Source organism: Microtus ochrogaster, unplaced genomic scaffold (assembly GCF_000317375.1).
Source record: "Microtus ochrogaster isolate Prairie Vole_2 unplaced genomic scaffold, MicOch1.0 UNK2, whole genome shotgun sequence".
Classification (NCBI taxonomy): domain Eukaryota; kingdom Metazoa; phylum Chordata; class Mammalia; order Rodentia; family Cricetidae; genus Microtus; species Microtus ochrogaster.
Window position 1 is genome coordinate 16,017,617 of NW_004949100.1, and position 25,078 is coordinate 16,042,694.

Sequence of the window (25,078 nt, forward strand, 5' to 3'; positions counted from 1 at the left end):
AACTCACAGAGATCCGCCTGCCTCTGCCTCCCGAGTGCTGGGATTAAAGGCGTGCGCCACCATCGCCCGGCTTGCAAGAGTTTTTGTGTCTATGTTCATAGGGAAATGGGTCTGTGATTCTCGCTCTTTGTTAAATCTTTGTGTGGTTTGAGTATCAGGGTAACTGCATAAATTGAATTTGGTGATTTTCTTCTGGAACAACTGGAGGTCGAAAAGCATCCTGAGATTGTCTCAGCCCTGGGTTCAGGTAAACCTTTTGTAGCATCACTATCTACAGTATTCCTGCAGCATCCACACTGCTCCTCACTCAGTCACTACAGGCCATCTCACTATTTAATCATGCCACACAGAGAACAGAAATGTTCCCTTTCCTAGTTATCGTTTCATCTAAACGGTGGGTTTTGTTTGTTTGTTTGTTTGTTTGTTGACACAAAGTCTCACACAGCCCAGACTGGACTTGAATTTACTGTGCAGCTGAGGATGGTCTTGAACTTCTGATGCTTCTGCCCCCAGCTCCCAAGTACTGGGGTTACAGGTATGCAGTGCACTGGCACACCCAGTCTTATTTGGTGCTGCAAATTGAATTCAGGGCTTCTTACGTGCTAAGCAAGCATTCTACCAACTGTTCTACATACAAGTCCTAAATACTGATTTGATACTTTAAAATGTGTTGGTTGTTTTGTTTTGTTTTTTTACAGAGAATTTTGCTAATTAGAAAAGAAAAGAAAAATGCTCTACAAGCCTTAACACATTTAAAGGTGCTTGGCAATAATAATTTAGATATTTCGCATAGTCTAGATATCTATGGTGAAGGAAGCAATCAGAAACCCCAGAGGAGAATGATTCAACTACTCTTGCATTTAAAGCTCCACTCCACTGTACACGTGGTACCTTGCTGGGAAATGACTCATCCTTTAGTTTGCAAAGTCATTGTGCTCACATCATGTCAGAAGAATCACGGCCACCTACAGCTCTGAGCTGCTTTTACTCAAAAGAAGCCATTGCCAATTAGGAGGACTGATTTTACCCTAATTTGTTATCGTGTAGAAAGTGAGATTGTTTTTTTTTTCCCCCTATTGGGAAAAACACTTATCCTAATGTCGCCAAATCACATTCTAGAATTTCATTTTGTACTCTGCCTTCAAAGCCAGTTTCATGACTCACCTAAGGAAAGCAAACCATGGAGCCTTTTAAAATCATACGAAGTTCTTGCCGGGTGGTGGTGGCGCATGCCTTTAATCCCAGCACTTGGGAGGCAGAGGCAGGCGGATCTCTGTGAGTTCGAGACCAGCCTGGTCTACAAGAGTTAGTTCCAGGATAGGCTCCAACACCACAGAGAAACCCTGTCTCAAAAAAGCAAAAAAAAAAAAAAAAATTATACTAAGTTCTTAACCAAAGAGGCCACCCTACCAGCTTTGTCTACTCTACTTCAGAGGATGATTCTAAGGAGACCCATCATCCACCAGAATTTCTTATCACATCATTCACTGCCATGACAACACGGGTCACGCACAGGCTCTGATTTATACTGAACAGCACTTGTCTGGGCATCAGTGGCTCCCAACTGATTCTGAAGAAATGTGCTGCTTTATTTAGGGGACCGTGTGGCCACTATGCTTAGCCACGTGTTGACTCCACCATAAACAAAGTAAAACCCAGCCCACTCACTCCAAGTAATCAAATTATTTTTTTCAAAATTAAAGGGCCATACGGAAAATTATCATCTAATATTAAATCAGGCCTTTTCCTTTCTTAGTCTTGTTGGATGGATCTATGGTCAGTTAAAGTGGTATATTATTTGTGTTTTAATAAATAAAGCTTGCCTGAAGATCAGAGGGCAAAGCAGCCACACTAGTCAGCCATCCAGGCCAGGGAGTGGTGGCACACACCTTTAATCCCAGGACTCAGCAGACAGGGGTCCAGGGATCTCTGTAAATTCAAAGCTACCCTGAGCTACACAAGATCAATCTAGAAGCAGATCCAGGTGGTGGTGGTTCACACCTTTAATCCCAGTGTTTGGGAGTCACACACCTTTAATCCCAGCACTAGAGAGGTGGAGACAGGAGCAATATGGCTGGGTAGAGAGAGGAATATAAAGGGGAAGAGACAGGAATTCACTGGATTGTGAATTCTGAGGAGTTGTGAAGACAGAATCTTGTCCCTTCAGTTTAAAGATTTGGTAGAAGCAAAAAGTCTCTCTAGTGGTTGGCTGCTTTGCTTTCCTGATCTTCTACTTGAACCCCAATATCTCATCTCTGGGTTTTGATTATTCATGCGACAGTAGGTTTCTTGTTACCTCACAGATTCATGTGTCTCAATGTGAATTTCTGAAGTTTTCTGCTACAAAAAAATGCTTGAGGGCGGGAATATTGAGAGTCTCTGAATAGCTATCTGATTTTTATATTCATATTTATATTAGTAAAAACCATTGGTCAAAACTAGCGGCTCAAAAAGGGAGGGGCACAAAAGTTCCGTATGTCCATGGTTTTCTTTTTTCTTTTTATGGTTTGAGACTGGCTTTCCTTGTTGTAGCTTTGGTTGTCCTCAAACTCTGTAAATCAGGCTGGCCTCAAACTCACAGAGATCCACCTGCCTCTGCCTACCGAGTGCTGGAATTAAAGCCCAGCATTTTTCTTTATTTTTAAGATTTTGTTCCATTTGTGTGTGTGTGTAGATACTCTTAGAAGCCAGAAAAGAGCAGCAGATACCCTGCAGCTAATGTTAAATACAGTTGTGAACCTACTGAAGTAGGTGCTAGGAATCGAGCTGCAGGCCTCTGTAAGAATAGTAAGCACTGTGTGGGATTTTTTAATTTAAATATATATTAAATTGTAATTTCTTTATTTTTCTCCTTCCACTTCCTCCCTCCAATCCACCCCTCCTATTGTTCTCTCTATTTATTTGTATTTGTGCATGTGTGTGTATGTCTATGAATATAAATATATATATACATATATTCCTAAATACATAAATATAACCTGCTCAGCCTCTACATTACTAGTGTGTATATGATTTCAGTAGACATGCTAACACAAAAATTAGAAATCTAATAAGGCCCCAATCTTACATAAAGAACTATAGGCAACTAAGGAATTCTGAGAGTAGTAGTCTTCGCCAGGGAACAGCCTCCAAAGTGGTTATCCAATACCATGTGCTCAGTCCTGAAATCACGCACTTACAAGCAAGTGATGGGTCATTTCTCTAGTCTCACTAGGGAGCCCAGACATCGGGATCTTCCTACTTCAGCTTCGTGACTTCAGATTCATGGGAATCCTCCTGTTTCAGATTCTTATTTGATGGAATTACAGGCATGAGTCACCATGCCAGGGTTACCAGTGATTTTTGAAATTCAGGACCTTGGCTTAATTTTGCACACAGGAAAGGTCCACACAGAATCTGAGACTGTAGAGTCTTTCGTTCCCTGGCCTAGAGGGCTATGATCATCTCTCTGCCAAGGCTCTGAACTGAAGTAAAGAACTTGACAGTCAGCCCATTAAAAAATGTTCTCAGTGGCTTAATTACTTCACGGAAAATTCCTACAGAGAAAGAAGCCATAGAACTTGTCCTTGGTAAGGCTGGGTCAGCTCTAAAATAGGTTAGATCATGGCAAGCCATTATGTAGTCCTGTACTTGGAGCATGAGCAAACAAGCCGACTTGATTTATTTGGTCCTCTGGCATCATTGGATTTCCTTAAGCCAAAGCTAACAGTGCTCAATTTCAGGAATGTTATCAACCTAACAGCCACAGCAGGAAGGAGGCAGGTCATCCTTCCTCCAGGATAACAGTCATATTTACATGAGGTGATTATGACGTCCTCAGTGGGCACTCACTCAGCCTCACTGTGACCACCACGGTGACAGTGGAGATGGCAACATTGGGCAGAGAAAGTCCGTCCTCTTCTGCAATTTGACAATGCTGTGTGTTTGGACCGTCTGAAACTGTCACGACAATAAGACAGCTGTAGGGATCATGAGGTCAGAAGTGACATATAAATTTAGTGTAAGACCTAGCATCGTTTTAGCACTTATTAAAAAACGGTACTCACACCTGCAGCTATTATCACTACTAAAACATATCCTGGCCCGTGTTCCAGGCAAAAGAGCAGGAACTCATCATATGGATTGGCCTTTTATATGTCAGTGTAAATCAACCAGCGCTCTTAAGAGTCATGCATGTAGGTACAAAGGCTGGGCCTGGTAGGTGAACAGCCTACAGGAGACAGCATGTGCTGATGCAATCCAGTACTGCCTTCAAATGCCACTGCTAGTAGTTTTAGGCAGATATAGTGTTAACTAGTTTGGGTATTAAGGAAGTTCGAATGCACACAAATGATTATCTTAGAAATCCTTGTGAGATGCTTGAATGAGATGTTGATAACGTTGCTTGAATGTTGAGACACTGGTGGGGGATGTGGAAGCCAGCATCAGAACAGGAGGAGTAGCATTTGATGACAGCGATGAACAACCTAGAGATGGTCAAAGAAGTCAGCACTGATACTGTGACCTGTTTTCTGACTAAGGAATCTTACCAGCTGGCATTGCCCATGCATTTTAAGCGCATAAGCACTGATTACATACCCAGATTACAGCAGGAGACAAGAACTCACCCTTCAGAACAAAAAGAGCAGAGGCTAGACAAGGGTTTCATGGATTTTTCTGTCGTAGTTCAGCATCTCTCGCTTTAAACACCAAAAGTTGGGAATGCATTCTTTTGGGGAACAAGAGGAATTGCTCTTCTAGCCAAAGGGAGAGTGGAGAGGAATGTCTATCAGGAACCCACTAGTTAACACGCAACCTTCTTTCCTTTCATTTCTTCAGCTTTTACCTTTTTTCTTGGGGGGGGGGGGACAGTCTCCTGCAGCCTAGAATGGCCTGGAACTTCGAGGATGCCCTTAGGCTCCTGTTCTTCCTGCCTCTATGTCCTGAGTGCTGGAGTCACAGGGACTCTTGTGAGTTTGCTGGGCTGGGGATCAAAGCTCCGTGCACTCAGCCACCTGTGCCACATTCCAACCCCAAACCGCCTTCATGTGGCTATTAAGTCAGACTATAGTACTCAGGGCCTGAAACAAGAGAGGCCAAAGTGACAGGCTAATCATTCTCGTTCAAGAGGAAAAGCCAGTCTGGTGAAACCAGAAATAGACATGTCAACTGGAAGTGACAAGGACAGCAGAGACCCTGCAGGCTCTGGAGCCGCAAAGAAGGTGACAAAGGAACCATTTGGGTAGATCTGTGAGGACACGGCAGCATCAGCTCTCCTCTTCCTTATTTCTTCACATCTAACACATTTTCAATTGAAACTGAAATTTAGAATAGCAAGAATAGCTGCTAAAATGGCGTTCGTTCCCATATAGGCTGAGAGGTGAGCTTGGACAGCATGTATAAATGGCTGCCCATGTACACTATCAAACTGTTAAATCCTTCATTTAAAGGCAAAAGACATTTAGGTGACATTTTTGCAAACATCTCTAGGAACCGTTCTTTCAAAATCTGCAGAAAACCTTTGACAATAGGATAGTAAACCTACACAATAAACTAAAAGCAATGAAGCTCCTGTCTTCTTCAGCCACGATGCTCCCAAATTAATTTCACTTTTTCCTATCCTGGGTTGGATCCGCCTAATCCAGGGCAGCCTGCTCAGGATGTGGTCTTTCCTGTAGACTATTTATTAGTCTTGTCTTATCACTACTGAGGAGCTATGGCTTTCTGTAGGCTCTTAAAGAAAGAACCTAGCTTAAGAGCAATTAAAACAAACAGGAGAGAAAGAAAGTAATGAATGATCAGCTCATTACATAGGAAAAAAACTGGGTTAACCCACCAACCCCTTCCATCTCTCCTGGAATGGAGCCCAAGGGCTCCACATGCATCTCACGTATGCCTGACCCAGATCTACAGGCCAGCAAGTAGCAGCTAGACAAAACAGCTCAGCCCAAGCAGGTGCCAGGCTTTTGCCGGAAACACCAGAGTTTCCAGGTTCATACATTTTCAGAAGAAATGGGGGAAGGAGGAAAGAGGCTCAGGAGGATGAGGGTGAAGATGAAGAGCGGAGTAGGAGAAAGGAGGAGGAACAAAGGAGGAGAGAGGGAAAGGAGGGGGAAGGAGAGCCCATTTTTTAATGAATACTAATCCGTTTATCTGTTCTAATCTGCTGGTAACATTGAAAGTTCTAGGCAAACTGAGAAACTGGAGTATACATGAACAAACGTGTTGGGATGAATCACTAAATGATGCTTAGAAACACAATACCGGGAACCTTATAAATTCAAATCCAATTGGTTGAGAATAGCAGTCCCTAATAAGAGGGATTGTGCCTCCAGGAAACAGTGCCACCTGGAAACAATCCTGACTGGCATGATTAAGGGGAGGAGGTGCCTCTGGCATCCAGTGGGTAGAGGCAGGATGCTTCTTAAAACTGTAATGCATGGGATTCCCATTCCCCACCCCTGATATCCCATCCCAAACAGCACAGGGCTGGTGATAGTGAGGCTAATAAATAAAGAAGCCTAACTATGAGGTAACTCATGATTCTCAGAAGGTCACAGAGTGCACCAGTTCAGTCACATGCCTCAGTTCTGTGCCTGGCCACAACCAATGGGGTCAAAGGTGAGCATGTCTTCTTGTCCTGCAACTAGCCAGCAAACAGCCCCTTTGGGGTTAGTACTCAAAACTCTTCCACATTTTCTACCAGTGAGGGAGAGACACAGATTTCTGTTTTCTTCCTTCCCTTCCTCTTTTTTCCCGTTGTCCACCCCCATTCTTTTTCTTTTAGGGGTTTTGAGGCAAGATCTTATGTAGCCTCGGCTGGCCTGGAATGCACTAGGTACTCAAGGACGACTCTGAACTCCTAAAGCTTTCCTGCCTCCATCATACCCAGCACAAATAATACTCCCTTGGGTCAAATAAGGACACAGGATCAAAGGTTTATTTTTTCCTTTTCAGGCACTGGGCTGCTTGTGAAATTCCACAGTCCCTCACCTAACCCCGGAATAGGATTCTAAAGGTTTGCATTTTCAAGGCTGTGTGGCTGTGCCGATAAATGTGACCTGAGGCAATCAGGAGCTCAGTGATGGCCATCCTGTAGGCGTCACTTTCTATACAGGAAGGTACAGCCCCTCACACCAGGTAGGCTGAGCCTCCTTTTAGGCTACCAGGGCTTTGCTGTCAAGCAAGTGGTGTCAAGTCAAGCTTACAGATTTTCTGGTCTTTTTGGATTTTAAAATTATAGAAGCAAAAGTTTTACATCTATATAGATGATGACACTCTCAATTGATTTAACTCCAGTAATACTTACTGCTATTGAAGAAGGACTCTTACACATACACCAAGCCCTATAGCATCATTGACCCCTCTCTCATACTGAGGCTTCCAGCTCCTTAGACTGAACATCTATTCATTTCCTCCAACTCAACAGAGGAAGGGAGCCTATGAGTGAATGAGCCAATCTAATAAATCCTGTCTTATGATTACATACTGTTGGTTCTGTTTCTCTAGAGACCTCTAAAAACAACAGCGTGGAGAATAAATCTGGTTAACCTCAAAAGAAAGAGCAAAAGTCTTTCACTGTAGGTCTATAAGAGGATCTCCCTATCAGTTGTTTGATTTTTAAATGTGCAGAGTCTGGTAGACACAGGTCTGGAGCTAGCTAGTATCAGCAGAAGTCAGACAGACAATCACATGACTGGAAGAACAAGGAAGAACAAAGTACAGACACGCCAGACATGGCAACTGCATACAAGGAGCATCTGAACAAGCACTAAGGATTTACCAGTTTCTAGCACAGGTTAAAGCACAGCCAACATGTCTTCCCCAACTAAATTCGAGTCTCTTCCCCAGTGAACAATATCCAAGACATAGTCGGCTCTTCATGGAACAGTGGGTTTCTCAACGTTGTTGGGTCTGACACGTGGGACCAACTGATTCTTCAAGGACTGCCTTGTCTGGTTTAAAAGGTGTTAGGCAGTATTCTACCATCTGGATGACAGGAACAATCCTCCCTCTAACAATGAAATCATCAAAAATGTCATCAAGCAATGGCAAATGTCCTTGGATCTAAGTCACCCCTGACTAGACTTGGGAGTCACTGGGCTGAGCTCTTTCTGGCCCTACAAAGGACACAGAGAACATCAACCGTTTGGGGAAGAATTCAGTTTGACTGTGAAATAACAGAAATAACTTCCATCTTAACCTCAAACACCCTCAGAGCTACCAGCCAGATCAAAGAGACTCGTGGGGAACTTTCTCTTTTCTAAGGTGCTTAGGTGCTTAGCTGCATACAGCAAGAGCAGAAGACATAGCCCTGTGGCCTGTGTAAAAATCACATAGGCTCCCTGGTCTGTTGGCTCTAAGTCGTTAGCCAATGTGAAACTACTGCTAATTTTAACAGAAAACCTCATCTGGTACTGCTCCAACCCCAGAAAGCTCATGAAAACCACACTTGCTAATGAGGAACTGCTCTCAGGCCAGCAAGGCTCAAGACAGGAGAGGCGAAGGGAGAGAGAGGTTGGGGGAAAAGGGGAGAGAATCCGCCTCGTGCTCTCATGCAAGCTCTGAAACAGAAGCAGAAGGAACAAACAACACAAAGGCCCAGGTGAAATATGGCCGTGGCACTTGAAGCCCAGTGGCCGAATGATTAAGTCGATGGCCTCCCTTCAGAGACCTTGACACACAAAGCAAACTTTCAGGGGAGGAGGAAGAGGAGCAAGAGGGCTCGTGCTCTGTGTGGCACGGATCCTAATCTGTGCTTACACCTCATGGAGCAGAATAAGGGATGGCAGCAGTCAGGACCAGACCAGCCATGGAAATTCACAAGGAGAATTTGACCTTCACATGCTCCAAACAGTAAACGTTAAAACGGGCTGAATGGACGAAGGGTCAGAACCACTGTTTTCAACCTTCAAAATGTAATGAACAAAATCATACAAAATCATACAGCCACAGACTTCGAAAATCAAATTAAAACCTAAGGGATGAGCAAAGGAATACAAGTGCAACAGCTTCACGAAAGGGAGGATGTTTTAGTAGACGCCAGAGTGGTAGTTTGAAAGTATTGGCCCTCACAATCTCTTAGGGAGTTGCTCTTTGAGAAGGTGTGGCTTTGTTAAAGGAAGTATGTCATTGTGCGGATAGCTTTGAGTGCTAAAGGTATTGCCCAGGATCACAGTCTACTTCCTGTTGCCTGCATATCAAGATATAGGAAGCACAGTGCCTGCCTACATGCTGCTATGCTCCCTGCATAATGTACTGATAATAATGTACTGAACCCCTGAGTATGGAACCACTCTAATTAGATGTTTTTCCTTTATAAGTGTTGTCATATTCATGGTATCTCTTCACAGCAATAGAAACCCTGACTAACACAACCAGCTGTGTGCAGAGATAAGAAGTTACCACCTGTGGAGCAGGTGATGCTGAGGGTTAGGATTGGATGGTTTTTAGAAACTGTTACATCAGCCAGAGGTATGTATCACAGTGGCCATGGCTTTTTAGCTGACTGGTGCCATTATCTACAGACCAAAGGACTAACCCAAAACACAGAATTTTAAATAGCAATATAGACATAGAAGTAGTTTTTAAGGGATGGGGAAAACCCTAAATGGGCCAGTGACATAGGACTCTTACACACCAGTTTGATGTGAAAGTTATCTCCCAACCCCCAGCCTCTAAGGCAAACTCCTCTGTCTCTGTTTCCAACCACGTCATTGGACTAGTGGGATTCCAGGTGCATATGACCACAGTGGCTTCTACAAGGCTTCTGTAGATGCACAGCTGGGTCTTTGATGCTTCTAGGACAAGCTCTACCTTACGGAGCCATCTCCTCAGTCCTGAACTGATCGTTTAGAAAACCATTCTTTTCCACTTTTAGCTACATTTTGTAAAGTTAAAAACAAAATGACTTTTCCTTATACTTTTGGAAATTACGCTGGTTCCTTCTTCACATACTACCTATTTCCTAAGCTGCCAGGACCTCAACACGGGAGACAATAAGCAGTTTCAGTTTAGCTGTTGTTGCTTAGTTTTAGTACAAGTCCATGCAGGAGATGATGGATTTCGTTATGGCATTTTCAAACACCTTTCTGCCCATTCATTCTCTTCCTATCCCCCGACTTTTGCTATCCCTCTCCCAACAGCTCCCCTCTGTGCTCAAGTCACAGGGATTTTACCACCTTTTCTCTCCCTCTTCTACTCCTTTATATAATTTCTTCCCACCATGGTCTCCTTTCTAGTTTCACATCGCACACGTGCACGTGCACACACACACACACACACACACACACACACACACACATTAAAATCTCACATCTGTAGGGCAGCAAACGTGCTTGTCTTTCTAAGTCTAGTTTATTTTGTTTAACATGGTTTCCATTTCCAGGCAAACTCATGACATCATTTTTATTTGTGCACTAATAAAATAGATTCTTCACTGTGAGGCCAAGACATGAGCAGACGCTAGGGAGTGGTGTCAGCTTCACATTAAGGTTGGGAAGCTCCAAGCGGCCGTCTTTCCATCCCTCAGACTGTTCTTTGACGTCTGGCTCACACAGTTAACACATTCAGGACCATTAACCCAGCAATCAAGACCAGGAAGTCGATACCAGCATGACTTTTGTGCTGTCTTATCTCATTTTTTCCCAGCACCTCTGGCACTCAGTCAGGGCGGGCAGCAAGAGAGAGAGAGACCTGAGAGCGGCAGGGCTATGAGCCAGTGGGCGGTCCGAATTCCTGAGTCAGAGAAAGCACAAATGGGAAGCAGGCACTGACCTCATATATAAAGTACACTTTGGCCCCCACGTATATTCCCATGCGCACCACAGCACGGACAGCAGCGTTCATACCTGTGGAAGGAACAGGAGCAGTTGTCAGTAGAGAGCTTGAGGCCAGTTCACCAAGACCTAGGCAAACTGTTATAACTGCCTGTGCTGGTTCCTCATGAGACATGACTATGAACCATACCTTTAGGATAAGTATAGTAAATATAAAAAACAGTTAGAAATCAGGGTACCCTGCATACTGGGGTTCATCTAAAGATGAGTTACATTACAAAAGAACCTAGGGTTTTTTTCAGTTCAGAATATCACTCAAGGCTTCCTTTTCTGTGTCTAGCTTGAGGCTGAGTAGAGCTTGCAACTCCTTCCCGAGTGCTGGGGGTGGATGTGTGTGTGCTCTGCAGTACAGAATGCTAGACAATTTGTCTGGACAAACTCCAGACAATCACTGAAGAAAACAGAAGGCAGATGTCGCTAGCCAAAGTCAAAGAAGCTAATAGTGAAAGGGGCAATCGGTCTTGGGAAGGTGAATAGTTATTTTATCCCTACCTATTGGTGTGATTTAAAAGTAGGCGTTAGCCGGGCGGTGGTGGCGCATGCCTGTAATCCCAGCACTCGGGAGGCAGAGGCAGGCAGATCTCTGTGAGTTCGAGGCCAGCCTGGTCTACCAAGGGAGTTCCAGGACCGGCTCCAAAGCTACAGAGAAACCCTGTCTCGAAAAACCAAAAAAAAAATAAATAAATAAAAAAAATAAAAGTAGGCGATGGTCTTAACCACAAAACAAACCATGGCATTTTTGTTAGAAGAGGAAGTAAAACAAGTCAGTGTACTAGAAATCGCCATAGGTCCTTAAGATAGACCAGGGGCATTTTCCACACTTAAAAGTGTGCAATAGAATGCAAGGCCAGAAGCTCAGATTTACTCTCAACTGAGATAACACTTCGGGAAGCTGAAAGCTTGCTTTTGTAGCCTACCAGTGGCATAACACTTGAAGAACCTTGTACCACCTTAGCTCAGGATCTAAAACCCAGCAGGAGAGAGGAGACAAGGAGAAAAGACCATGCCCAGAAAGGATGTAGTCCTCAGCCTCAGAATGACGAGCAACTCGGCGATCAGCCAGGTTCCTCCCAGGCTACAGTTTTCTCCAAATCTCCCATCTTGGATCTTAAAATTGTGGGAAACAAATAAGAAAAGTAGACATGCTGCAATACAGAAGGATGACAGATGACATCTTTAAATAAGTACAAAATAGATTGGGAGCTGGGGAAGTGACTCCATCCACAAAGTACCTGCTGCACAAGCATGAAGACCTGAGTTCTGATCCAGGCCACCCATGTAAAAAGCCAACCACTGCAGTGTGCTCGTATTCCTGAAGGCAGGAAGGAGGGTTGCTCAAACTTGGAGGCTAACTATCCTGTCCAAGTCAGTGAGCAGTACCAGATTCAGTAACAGACCCTCTCTCAAAAATAAAGTGAAGAACAATTAGGGAAGGCACTAGACCTCTGGCCTCCACAGAAATGGGTGCATGCCCACACAAATATGCATATAAGTTTTCCTCATTTTCATTTCCACAAATCTCTTAGAAATGTATACATGGGCTAGAGTGATGGCTCAGAGGTTAAGAGCACTGACTGCTCTTCTGGAGGTCCTGAGTTCAATTCCCAGCAACCACATGGTGGCTCACAACTATCTGTAATGATATCTGGTGCCCTCTTCTGGCCTGCAGGAATACATGTAGGCTAAATACCTGTGTACATAATAATAAATAATTTTTTTTAAAAAAGAAAAGAAACGTACACATGCCTTTATCATGGAAACTCAGTCTCAATTTTAACCTTCCACTCAAATCATATTTTAGAAGCTAAAGATTTAATTTGAATAGTCCTCTTTGGCAAAACAACTAAAAAATCCTTTATCATTGATTTTAACTCATGATCACACATAAGGCAAAAACCATGTAAGACCCCCACTCCTTAGTGGTAAAGCACTTAACTGCTGTGTACTACAGAAAGAACCTCATTGTTCTTGGACTCAACAATGTTTGAAACGTTTTCTGCCAAGAGAATGACTGTTTTGGCTAAGGTGTACATACATACATATGCCACGCTCCTCCTGCGAAAGGGTCCATGGGAAGGAAAACCAAACTGGCATGCGGGAGGGGAGATGCCTAGCCACATCCTGAGGACTGTCCTGCTAGTTGGTGACAGTGAGACATTCCTGTAAGATCCTCTGGAACTTCAGCATCATCCCCACCTGTACTCTCCCCCTGCAGCTTTTCTTTAACTTCCTAGTTCTGCTTCTCCAGTCTCCCCCTTTCCCTGCCAGACAGAGCTATGTGCTAATGACGCAGGCGTCTCTCTCCTTTTAGCTGTGGATAACAGCAGCACTTCGTGGCTCCCGCAGAGTGGCTGTGGTTCTAGGGCTTTGTGCTACGGTTATAATCACTTAATCAACCACTAGGTACCTGAACTGTACAAACCCTGGAAAATGGGTTGATGCAGTACCCCAAGGAATAATGCCCTGGGTCCTTTTGTGCCTCCCTTCTCTGAAGATCTCATTTCCACATGTTCCCTCCCTCACCCCCACAGAAACATGACCTCATGAACAAACTTGGGGGTTTGAAAAGAGTGTGTGTAAAAGAAGAGACAGAAGGAATGAGATTGCTGAACGCTGGGAGTGATAAGGAAAAGAGAAAGCTGAGTGTGGTCAGAGAGTGACAGCGATCTGGCTGGGCTGCGGGGACGGAAAAGAAAGAAACGTGAAACCACCCCCTGCTGCGGGGAGATTAACCTGCCAAACTCTAACTCACCAGGAAAGAACTGTGATTACACTCCAGGCCCGAGGCCTGAGGAAGGGTCCTAAAACTGGGGCTGGAGGCTGCCTCAGGAGCTTCTCAGGCACAGCCCTAGAGTCTGTATCTCCCAGGCTAACAGCTGACCCCCTATCCTACCACGCTTCAGGAGGCACAGCCTGGAGGCTTCCATTCACTTGCAAACTAATCTTTAAGAAGTTAATCGCTAGAGATCCACCTTGGCCCTTTAGGTGGGATTGTCTGAACTGCCTCTAAAGTCAGCTCTGTACTCTGAAATCACCTAGGGAAGCCTGCTGAAGTCCAGATTCCTCTAAGGAGCCAGGAGAAAGCTGGGGCTCTGAAGGATACTGCCCAGGAAGGGGTAACTAAATTAATTAAACGAGAAGCTGGGATTTAAGCCTCCCTTGCGCTTTAACAAGGCCAGTTTCAGAAGACTGCCTACTGGGGCCTGATTCCCATCTAAGGGCCACAGAGATCTTAGGCTCTGTCTTTGAAAACATGCTGTCAGACAGAATAAGATGAGCCCCAAGAAGGTTCTGGGAAGAGGCGAACAGGGATCAAGGAGGAAACAAAGAAACCAATATGTTGACAAGTATCCTTAAGACTTGGGGCTTATAGTCTCCTGGGTAAACATCTGTGTCATTTCACTTGGGGCTGACCTTGTCCTCAGCCACCTGGTCATTTGGGACAAAGAGCAGATTCAAGAGTTTCCCTCACACTCGGCCTACTGTTTGTCCCGGAACAGTTACAGCACAGTGTTCTTTCCCTCATTTGTTTAGGGTTTACGGTCTGACCTGGGACTCAAAGCAACCTCCTAGAGTATTTCATCACCTTCCTTCAAAGCAACAATCTTTGTGTCTTTTTGAAAGAAATCTAAATCCCAGCCCAGTCCTCCCGGAAGGCTTGGAACAAGAATAAAGATAATCTAAGGAGACATTGATGTACCTCCCTTTGTCTTTCAGATTATTGACACAATGGACCACAAGGAACTGGAATTTCCCCAGGAATCTCATGCTGGGAGAAAAAAAAAGACTGGAGTTTGATGCCAGCCAGAGTAGAGCTTTCTCTCAAAAGAAGATGCATATAGTTCTGCTAAGTTGTCGGAACAGCTTTCAAGTAGGCAGGCTTGGCAGTGCATACCTTTAATCCCAGCACCATGAAGGAAGCAGAGCAGGTGCATCTCTGAGTTCAAGTCCAGCCTGGTCTACAAAAAAAGTTCCAGGACCCTTGGGCTAACAGAAACCATGTCTCAAAAAACTTTAAAAATAAAAGAAAAATAAAAACAACAACAACAACAATAACAAAAACCACCTTGCCGGACAGACTGTAGCCCAGATAGTGGTAAGTCACTGTTGGGCATGACCACGCCGGCCCAGGACTGCTTAGTTACACAAACCTCTTGTCTTCAAGTTAACCTACTCGCAGAAGGTTTCAGACCTGGAAGGTGGAACTGGGGTGAGGTGGGGCCGTCTACGAACTTCTTCATTTCTCTTCTCAGCTGTGGTCACTCTGAACAAATCTCCTTTTTCTGTTTTTCACTACTACTTTGCATGTTTAATTGACATATTGAGGGCTGGTGGCAGAGCCCAGCTCGTCAGGCCCTAACGCTAACAACTCCAGGAACAGGTGCAGTCTTCTTATAGAACTGAAACTAGTTTAACATGGAGATGGTGCTGTTGGGTGGGAAACGTGTGACTGAATGGAAAAGATGGACATGTCGCCAACGGTTCTCACTAAAGGACAGTGGAGGAAAAATAGTGGCAAGTTCACTTTTTCCTTGAGGGCATCAAGGAAACATTAGGTAAATCTTTATTTACTGGCTGCTGCGAGACACACCTCACCCGTTGCAAAGGCTGGCTTTGAAACACTACTCTGGCAACACTTAAACTCAGAGTCCTGTGACAGTAACTATTTGAGATGAAAGAACTAATCACCCGGATTCGACTGCTGCACATGATCTATGGGTACCTAGTAACAAACCTATGTACCACACCTCTAGTTCCCACCATCCTACGCCTTCTTCTGGCCTCTGCAGAACCCACACACGTGTGGCAGTCATACACATAGACACACACATATACAGACATAAAGCAGAAAGGCCTTTTAAAAGATGAACATAAACCGTGCCCTATATTATTCTTGCTGCTGTAGTTATTCATTAAGTTCTGTCTCTAAATGATGTTGATAGGGAAGGGGTGTGGATGGAGAGACAGAACCCAGGAAAAGCCTCGCTCCCTCACAGTTATCAAGCTACGAGCCACCCTGACCCCAGGTCCAAGAGTCAACATCAGAAGGGCTCAGATAAATCTATAAGGATGTCCTCATCTGCCTAGCCATCACATATACCGCATGTATGTGGATTGAGTGCCTAATCTTTTCCAGGAGCTGTTGGGAGACTTTGCTGACATACCAGCAGAGACCCTGGCCCTCTGGAGCTCAGTGCAGTCAGGAGAGGGCAAAGAGCAGTAACATAAATACCAATAGTGCCCACCGACAGGATCTGGAAATTCAGTTCAGTGGTAGAGGACAATTTGGAGACCCTGGATTTGGTCTGCCACGGGAGTAAATAAACAAATGAGGAACTGAGAAGATGGTTCTGTGGATGAAGGATGGACACAATAGCATGTATATGCAAACCCAGTGCTGGGAGGAGGGGCCCCTGAAAACAGACAGCTGCATGGTGGGTTAGCCAGTCTAGACGAAACAGTGAGTTCCAGGTGCATACAAGAGTGTCTGACCATGGTGGTGTATGCCTTTAATCCCAGACAGGCAGATCTCTGTGAGTTCAAGGCCAACTGGTCTACAAGAGTTAGTTCCAGGACAGGCTTTAAAGCAGCAAAGAGACACTGTCTCAAAAAACAAAACCAAAAAAAAAAAAAAAAAAAAAAAAGTGTCTCATAGAGTGGAGAAGTGATTGGACAAGATATCTGATGTCCATCCCTGTCTTCCACAGGTTTCCACACAAGCAAGAGCGCACACACACACACACACACACACACACACACACACACTGAATAATATAATAAATTAGTAGCAGATAAACACATTAAAGCTACTACTAAAAAGGCATAAGTGTTAAGGAGAAAAATGTCAAGCAGAGTGGTACAGGAAACGAAGAGCTTGGAGGATTTAGGAAGCACTACGGTGGTTCGCCAGGGCTTTGCTGAAGACTAGTGTTTGAGGAAGAATCTGAAGTGGAAGAAGTTAGCCAAACAGACAGCTGGAAAGTACTACTGGCCCTGAAACTACAGGGTTCAGAGTGAGTGTCCCAGTGTCCACAGCAAACACTGAGACCACTGTCACCTGATCCCTGTTTATACTCATAGAGTCCATACAAAATGTAGAGTTCTTTTTAAAAATAAATTATTTTCCAATTTCGTATATATGTGTGTGTGTGTGTATGTATATGTGTGTATGCTTATGTATGTATACGTGTGTATGTGTATATATGCGTATGTATGTAGATGTGTGTGTATGTGTGTATGTATATATGTTTATGTATGCATATATTCCTTTGGTCAAAGTTTCTCACACAGTATATTCTTATCATCTTCCTCTCTCACCAAATGCCTTCTTCTCAAATTCCCCTTTCCCATTTTTCATGTCTGTGTACAGTGAGGTAAATTTATTTGGAGATCTCTGCATGCACAAGGATGGATGATGGGTGGGTACTTGCTTGAGTAAGGTCAAGTGGTCCTACCACTGAGGAAAATGACACTCCTGCCCTGCACTTTTCTTGTCTATAACTCCTCTGAGAGTTGGGGGTCTTGTGATGGGATGTTGATGGGTCACCCTTGTACAAGTCTTGTGCAATTCCACACTGAGGCCATGAGCACACGTGCAACATCATGACTACCAGGGCACTTTTCGGCACCCCTCCCATCTCCAGTTTTCACAGTCTCTCCTTTTCCCCGAGGAACAGATACCCTTTTTAGGTAGACCTTTTAAATGAAGGTGATGACACACCGTTGTGGCTCTGTGACCATACTGTTCATCAGGGTACCTTCAGATCACATGTGTCTTGCCCACACTTTAATGCGCTATAATGGCAGTACATACAGATTCCAGTCTTAATTCAGAAAAGATAGTATCAATAACCAATACAATAGTTATGTTGTAAAATACTGGATTACACACACAATTATTTCACCTCTTTCTGTTACTTTCACTAGTATGGTTACTAATCAATGAACCACAGGCTACTAATCCAAGCCTTTTTGTTTGTTTGTTTGTTTGTTTTTAGAGACAAGGTTTCTCTGTGTAACAGTCCTAGATATACTGGGAACTAGCTTTTGTAGACCAGACTGGTCTTGAACTCACAGAGATCTGCCTGCTTCAGCCTCCCGAGTGCTGGGATTTAAGGTGTGCACCACTGCCGTCTGGCTACAAACCTTATTCTTCATGGACAGAAATGCTCTTGAAATCTACTCACTAATGTGTGAAGTACTGAACACAGCCTGCTTTGTAACTAGGTCCTTATTAAACAATGGTGAACACTTCATTCCATAGGACCTACTTCCTATGGACAATTTTTCACTGACTTCCTTTTTTCTCCCTATTCATTTGCTACTGTTACAGGCACCATTGAAAAGAATGTATTCTCACTGGCCTTCGTATACCTACAGTTTCCTACACTGTCTTTATGGTCTCAGCAGATGAGTTCTCGTCTAGCTTGTGCCCCCCACCTATTCAAAAGCCCTTCTGCTGCTTCCTAGGCTGTGCTTCCACAGTAGCATCCTGTCAGTCACATCCCCCAACCCTGCCTCCCCAAGCCTCCACCCGTTTCTTCTGAGTCACTCAACCCCAGTTCTCTGCCTCTCTGTTCCACAAAGTGACCTTTAGCAGAGGCAGACAGTAACCTCAGCACGGTTTCCCAGCTCAGACAAGGTAAATCCAAAGTTTACACACAGCCTGTGTTGACAAGTACCTACTTCCTCCCAACCCCAGAAGGAATCTGGCTCCCTGGCCTTGGGCTACTTCCTGTTGGCTCCTCCCAGGCTTTCCAAGGTTTCCCAGGCCTCTGTAACTCACACCTTTCCCCTCCTTCTGGTACAGGATCCTACTCGGCTTGCAGCAGCCTCTGAGGCGTACAGTCCATAGGTTCATGTCGTGATAGGGATAGAAAGGACTCTGGGGTTCTACCTAAGGCTTCACATATTCCACAACTTGTTCCTGTGGTGGAATGGTTATATAAGAGCATAAGCAGTCTGAATAAAAGCAGTATAAATTTGAAAAACATCAGACAGAAAGAATGACACTTGGGGCAACCACGTGCCCACCCCTTTCAATTATTTCTAATCAGAAAACTTGTAACTGGGTCACATTTTTTGATAATGGACCCTATATTATGAAATCCTCTCAGCCAAAATGCTGATCAAGCCCGAGAGAACAGTAACAGAGGGCCACTGGGTTGATGCATTAGGGAAGTCTCCTGGGAGCCTGGGCTAACAAACAACAGCCCCTTTGAGCCCTGAATCTTGTGTGGTCTGTAACCCACCTGGGGATAGAGGGATTAGGGAACTCCAGGACCATTCCCAGCCTTTGGCAGAGCCGCTCTATCAGCACTGTTCTCTATCAGCACTGTTCTCGCAGCATCTTTCAGGTGGCAGTGAGCACAGTGAGGAGGGACAAGGAAGTGACTGGGTGGGGGAGTGGACAGTGATGTTAGAAGGCCAGAATGGTCCAGCCCTTCTTCCTTGGCTGTGTCCCACTTTTGTCTGATGATGTAGGGAGATAAGGGGCTAGGGAGATTCAGGGTGAGGGGGGTGGGGGGAAGAAAACTGAGAAAGGCAGAGATGGGACATTCTGACTGCTTCACCTTGCAAATAAGAAACTCCTGTATTCCTTCCAGTAGGTGGAAAACTGGGCCTATAGATAAGTCTGCGTCTAGGGCGACTGTTCCCTGTGTTTTAAAGCCGCGTCCACCGAGACAGGCACAATTACTGTAATTCCAAACAAACTACAAGGTGGCAAGGCCCGGTTGTGAGGAAGAATCCAGCCTGCATGGAGGGATTTGGTAACAAATAAAAATACAAGAGTGTACTCCAAAAGTGAGTCATCTCTCCGCTGAGCACAGCCACCTGCTCTTCACCCCTTGGGCCCTCTACTCAACGAAGTCATTCACGTGGTGACTGTAGAGAATGAGTGCATCTTTGTATTCTGACACCTGTCTCCCACATGTGGCGGCCTTATCTTCAGATTTCCAATTCTGGGGGCTTTTGACAATTCATCAATAGATCTAATCTTAAACAGCCTCAGATTCCCTGGCATGAACAAAGCTCTGGTCTGATCCCCAGCACCAAGAAAATAAACAAACACTACAGTGATGATGGACTTGCCCTATATTTTTGCTGAAATAATTATCTTATTATCTGAGTGATGCCCTGCAAAGAGCAGACAGGCAAGAGTTTTAGGATAGTAAACACAAGTGCTTGTGTGCTTTGCTCATACACACACACACACACACACGCACACACACACATGTTTGTGGAGCTGTGTGAGGTCACATGTCTACTGTTCACAAAATCTTTTCTGCATGTCCTGGCGTCCCATACAAGCACAGCTATGGGTAAAGAAGGGGCCCAATCAGGGCTCTCATCGGGGTATTCAATGGACGCAGACTTGCTTTGCTATTTTCTTGGAATCGATTCTTGTATCCATCCTTTTAGAAACCAATCCAAAGACTTGGAAGTTCACGTATAAAGTGGACAAAAGGTTTTATAGAATTTAGCACATCCTCCCATAAGCCTTGAAGCATCTCTGCATTTTAGCACAGCTAGCACAAGGCAAATGGTTATGGTGCTGTATTGGTTGGAGGGTAATGACAGCGAAACAAGTCCATGGATATTTTAGTACATGCTACACTTAGAAATATATGTTCAAGCCATGTTTGATAGCATTTGCAAATGTGAAATCCACAAATACAGAGGGCAGAGTGAATGTATAAGATAGAGGAACCAATTCAGCACCTGGGCCAAGTCTGTGGGTGCCTCTGGCTGCTAAGCACAATCTTCAGGCTCTTTACAATTACTAGTGGTTGGTACCTAATGCTCAAAGGCTGACAGAGCAATTTTGATATGTAAGGGTCTAATTCGCCTAATGCTCCTAATTCACCTAAATGCAAATTTGCTCCCTGTCCCTTTACTGGTGATTCCAGGTTGGGAGACAGTCAACACATACTGGGGGGGAGGTGGGGGGCGGACAGTCAACACTTACTTCAGTGCTTGCTGCCTGCCATGCAGGATGTTGTGAGCTATAGTTGCACTGAAAACTGTCAACAGCACAGTGTATCTGCATCCCATCTACAGCCACAAGTTCCGGCCCTGACACTCACTTCTGCGAACTTGAGAAACACCAGAGCATCTTCAACTTCAGTGGCTCACGCATCAGATTAGCCTGGCACCCAGAGTACCTCAGCCTACCACATAACAAGCAGTCTTTAATGGCTAGTTACTTTCACAGAACCTTGGAGAGATTCATATAAAATCTAAGTAGATGTTTGGTAAATATTGTATTAATGTTGATGTCTCCCATAGGCAATAAACAACTGAGCCTACCCTAAACACAGACCATGGATTCTGACTAATTTGAATGCAACCATACACCAGACCCACAGAGGTCACAATCTAGCTTTTTAATTGTCACATTAATTAGTTTATTTATCTGTATATGTGGGAGGGGGACAGGCCATGGTGCACGTGTGAGTCAGAGGACAAATTGCGTGAGTCAGTTTTCTCCTTCCACCATGTGGGACTCAGGGATTGAACTCACCAGGTTTAGCAGCAAGCACATTTACCCAGCAAGCCATCTCAGCAATCTGTTACAGTGTATCTAAAACCATTTATCATTTTTGTGCAGGAAGTAATACTGCCTGAATGTGGGCACTTAGTCATAGTCAACTTGCCTGTCTAGCAATGTGGAGTTCATTTTAGGCGAATGTGAAAATAATGGTTGAATTTTCAGTTTCATTTTAGAATGAAACATATAAATTTCTTTGGAAAAAGAAAATTTTCTGCTACTTTTGTATTGAGTGCTATGCCACATGGTTTAAGCCACCTTGCTATTACTAATAGTGTAAAAAAAAAAAGGCATTTACCTGCTCCACTAACAAAGTGGTCCAAAAAGGCTCTATATACATTTGAGAAAGCTGGGCTCCATTCACTTTTGAGCAGTGACTCAACCAGTCTTATAGAGAGAGATGCCATGAAGACATGGTCCAGTAAAGAGGTTTTGGAGACAAGATTTCATAAAGCATCATTGAAATCCTGCTACCACCAGGTACGTGCCTTATGGTCTTGCCTAAGTTACTTATTTCTTGTGAGTCTTTCTCCCTACCTCCAAAATGAAGAACTCAGTATCTTGTAGCCTTGTCATTAGGAAGATAGATGAGAACTACAAGACTTTGGCATATAAGATGAATAGAACATGTACTGTACCAACTAGGCCATTCCAGCATTCAATTATACTATCATTCTGTTAGTGTAAGATTTAAGTTTGCATCCGACCTTTGGCTATGAACAAACCCCTCTTTCAGGAAAAATCAGGTACTGATGAAGTCAAGATGTAGTCGTGGAAGAATAACAGTACAATAAACACCATCCGTCCCAGGGGTAGTGACACTGCTAAGTCCAGGTCCTCTGAGCATCTCAAGAAGCTTTTCCAGGAAAAAAAAATGCATGCACCCACTCAAACAGGTCCAATATAGTATCACGACCAAGCATGACTGTTTATACAAGTTCTAAGAAAAATCAGGCTGAGTACCCATACAACTGGCTCTGACGAAACAGCTCAGGTGTGACAGGACACAGTTGGTGCCCGCTACTAAGACGAGAGCAACCACCTTCCATGAACCTGATACTATACTAACCCAGAGACGTTCAAATGCAATTTTGGTTTTGAAAGTATCCTTTTTGCACCGAAGAGACAGCAAAAGAATTTAAAAATCAGATTCCCCACTTCTCACCTGTGGAAGATCCAAGATAAGCAGAAAAGAAAATGAAGTTTCCGCCAAGTATCCAAGAATCTCAGACCATTGCACAGAGGCTAAATATTTCAGGAAACGTCTTTGGCCAGGGACGTCAAAGGGATAAGCCATCAATACTGGTTTTCTAATCAACCAGGACGTTGATTCTAAAATTAAACCTTTCACCACTTCACCTTGCTGCCCTAGTGGTGGTAAGCCTCTTCCTGTAGTGGCAGTTTCTCCTTCTGGCTGCCCAGGATAAAATCCAAAGTACTTCCTATTTTGCCTTAGCACGGTTCTGTGTAAGGAGGCAAGCACTTTTGAAACCCTTGCATTTAGATGGGAAACTTCTGAGTGCCCTGGTACAGATGACTGCCTGCCCCAGAGATGGGTATCTTAAGGCGTTAAATTTGGGGTAACTCTGGTGATGTTATCTCACATTTCACTGAGCTGTTTTTCCAGCCTCCGATGTATCACGACGTTCTGTGTCTCTGGGAAACCTGCCCTCCATGAAGAAAGGTTTGTATCGAGGATCTCCTTACTAAAATACTGGTACTGCTGCAATCCTGCTTTCCGCGGAAAGCGGTGCCTAGGGTGACTGATGTTGCCATTGGCGCCTTTAAGATAATGGGAGGGAAAGCACTGGGGACCCCTCACTGGGCAGACCTAGCTTCCGGTATCTGGGAGCCAGATGCTAGGAGCCTCGAATGCTACTTTAAAGTGAACCGAGCCGGTGCGGGAGACCTAAAGCACACCGAAGACTACGGGCCCAGCATCACGTAGCTCCTGAGCCACGCCAGGGCGGGGCGGTGCCCTAAGCCCCAACCTGCCGAGGCACCAGCGCTGGCCCCGCCCCGCTCAAGGGCAAAGTGAAGGTCATCTGTAAGGGTAGGCGGAAAGCAAGAACACCGGGCTCCAATCCAAAACCTCCCCTTTTGTGAAAACAAAACGTGTCATTTGGACTCATCTACGGCAGAGGAAAAAACGGAAAAGCAAAAGCAAAACCCAGCTCAGGAAACTGTCTGCAGCCGGCGCTAATCTCAAGATTTGGAGAGGGTGTACACTATGGAAATGTAGGTCTAGCTCCTAGAGTGTTCCCATCAAGGAATTAGCATAGGAAAACTCAACCGTCTGGGAACCCCAGTGCCCTAACGTGTACCCAGGGAGAGAGACCGGGGGAGTGACGTGGTCACCCCCATCGCTTTTACATTTTAAATATTCTCTTAGTTTATCAAGTCCAGGGGTCCTGGAATCGCGTCTCTACAGCTCTGAAATCTTGCCATTGGGAGAAAAGGGAAGACGGGAGTCGGTGCTCTAGAGAGTACCGGTGACGTCTCGGAGTCCCCGCTTCCTGGTCTTTCCCGTCCTGGGTAGGCTGGCGGGGAGGGCCTAGAAACCCATTTTAGTTTTCAGTTTTGTTACGAGCAGGAAGGCGACAGAAACCCTTTTAAAGAATCTCCCTAGTGAAAAACACGAGGCGCCCCCCGACTGTCAACGCCACACCCGGAGAGACCCCTGCGCGTCCCCATCCGTGCTTCCCGCAATGCAGCAGCGGGGAAGCTGCCTGAATCGCGTGGGAGGCGGGGCTGGACAGGAGGCGCTGCGGGAACCCCGCTGTTTTTTCTACGCTGCCCAGGGATTGGGGTGGGGCTAGCGCTATGCCATCCAAATAGTCGCCATGTACCTAATTTCCCGAAAAAACTCCTGGCTCTATCTTATGACTCAGACACTAGGCGACTCCATTGGCTAACTCATTTAATAAATCTGTGGATGAAAATTTTTTTCATTTTGCGAATAAAGAATTTTACAACCATACCCCTCATCATCTGCACCTCATCTGGCAATGGAGCTCCACCCTCTATGGTCGCCCCTCAAGCACCCTAGTTGTTCCTAGCTTAGGGCTGCCTCTTCCGGCTCTGGGCCACCAGTTCGCCTAGAATCTCACCGTCATTTTCACCCTTGTCTCATCCTTTCTCCCAGATTCACATCACCCAACGTTTCTCTCTAGCTCTCCCTCTCTTCTCACCCCGATTATCCTCTTCTACAGCCCTCTCCGATAGCCCTCCTCTCCCTCCCCTTGCCCGGGAGGCAAGCTAGAGAGCCGGTAGGCGCGCACCTTGGGCATCCCCGCCGCTGGTCAGGACACCGATGGCTTTGCCATCCCCAGAGAGGTGCTCCAGGTACTTGGGAAAGGAGCCGCTGGAGGCCGAAGAGGAGTCCACGTCGCCCATGGCGAGAAGATCGAGAGATGCCGGACAGCTCCAGCTCCGGTGCTCAGCAAGCAGTGAAGACCTGGCCCACGCGCCCGAGCCTTGGAACCGCTGCCCCGCCCGCACTCGCGGGAGCCGCCCACGCCCTGCCCGAGGGCCAATGGGCGGTGACGGGAGGCGGGACTCTGGCAAGGGCGGGGCCTGTTGGGTCTAAGACTCCAGCCAGCCGCCGGATGGGCAAGGAGGACTTAGTCTTAGGGATGCGGCCCTGCAGGCCTTGAAAGGTGGAATCAGATGTGTGGTACCATCTCAAAAGAGGTATGGAGGGATCATT

The 25,078-nt window shown here is 45.2% G+C and overlaps 1 protein-coding gene across 2 annotated transcripts in view; it reads right to left on the reverse strand.

Moving 5' to 3' along the window:
* Positions 1–24,858, reverse strand: part of Pfkp (phosphofructokinase, platelet) — a 63,740-nt gene extending 38,882 nt beyond the window's left edge. Inside the window, exons 1-2 of one of the 2 annotated variants that reach the window (XM_013353114.2) lie at positions 24,651–24,858; positions 10,756–10,829 (exon numbers count right to left, since the gene is read on the reverse strand). In XM_013353114.2, the coding sequence (XP_013208568.1) occupies positions 10,756–10,829; positions 24,651–24,765 (189 nt within the window). In that variant the 5' untranslated portion in view covers positions 24,766–24,858. The remainder of the gene's footprint in view (positions 1–10,755; positions 10,830–24,650) is intronic. The other variant, XM_005365399.2, reaches the window with a different exon arrangement.
* Between the last annotated feature and the right edge of the window lie 220 nt (positions 24,859–25,078).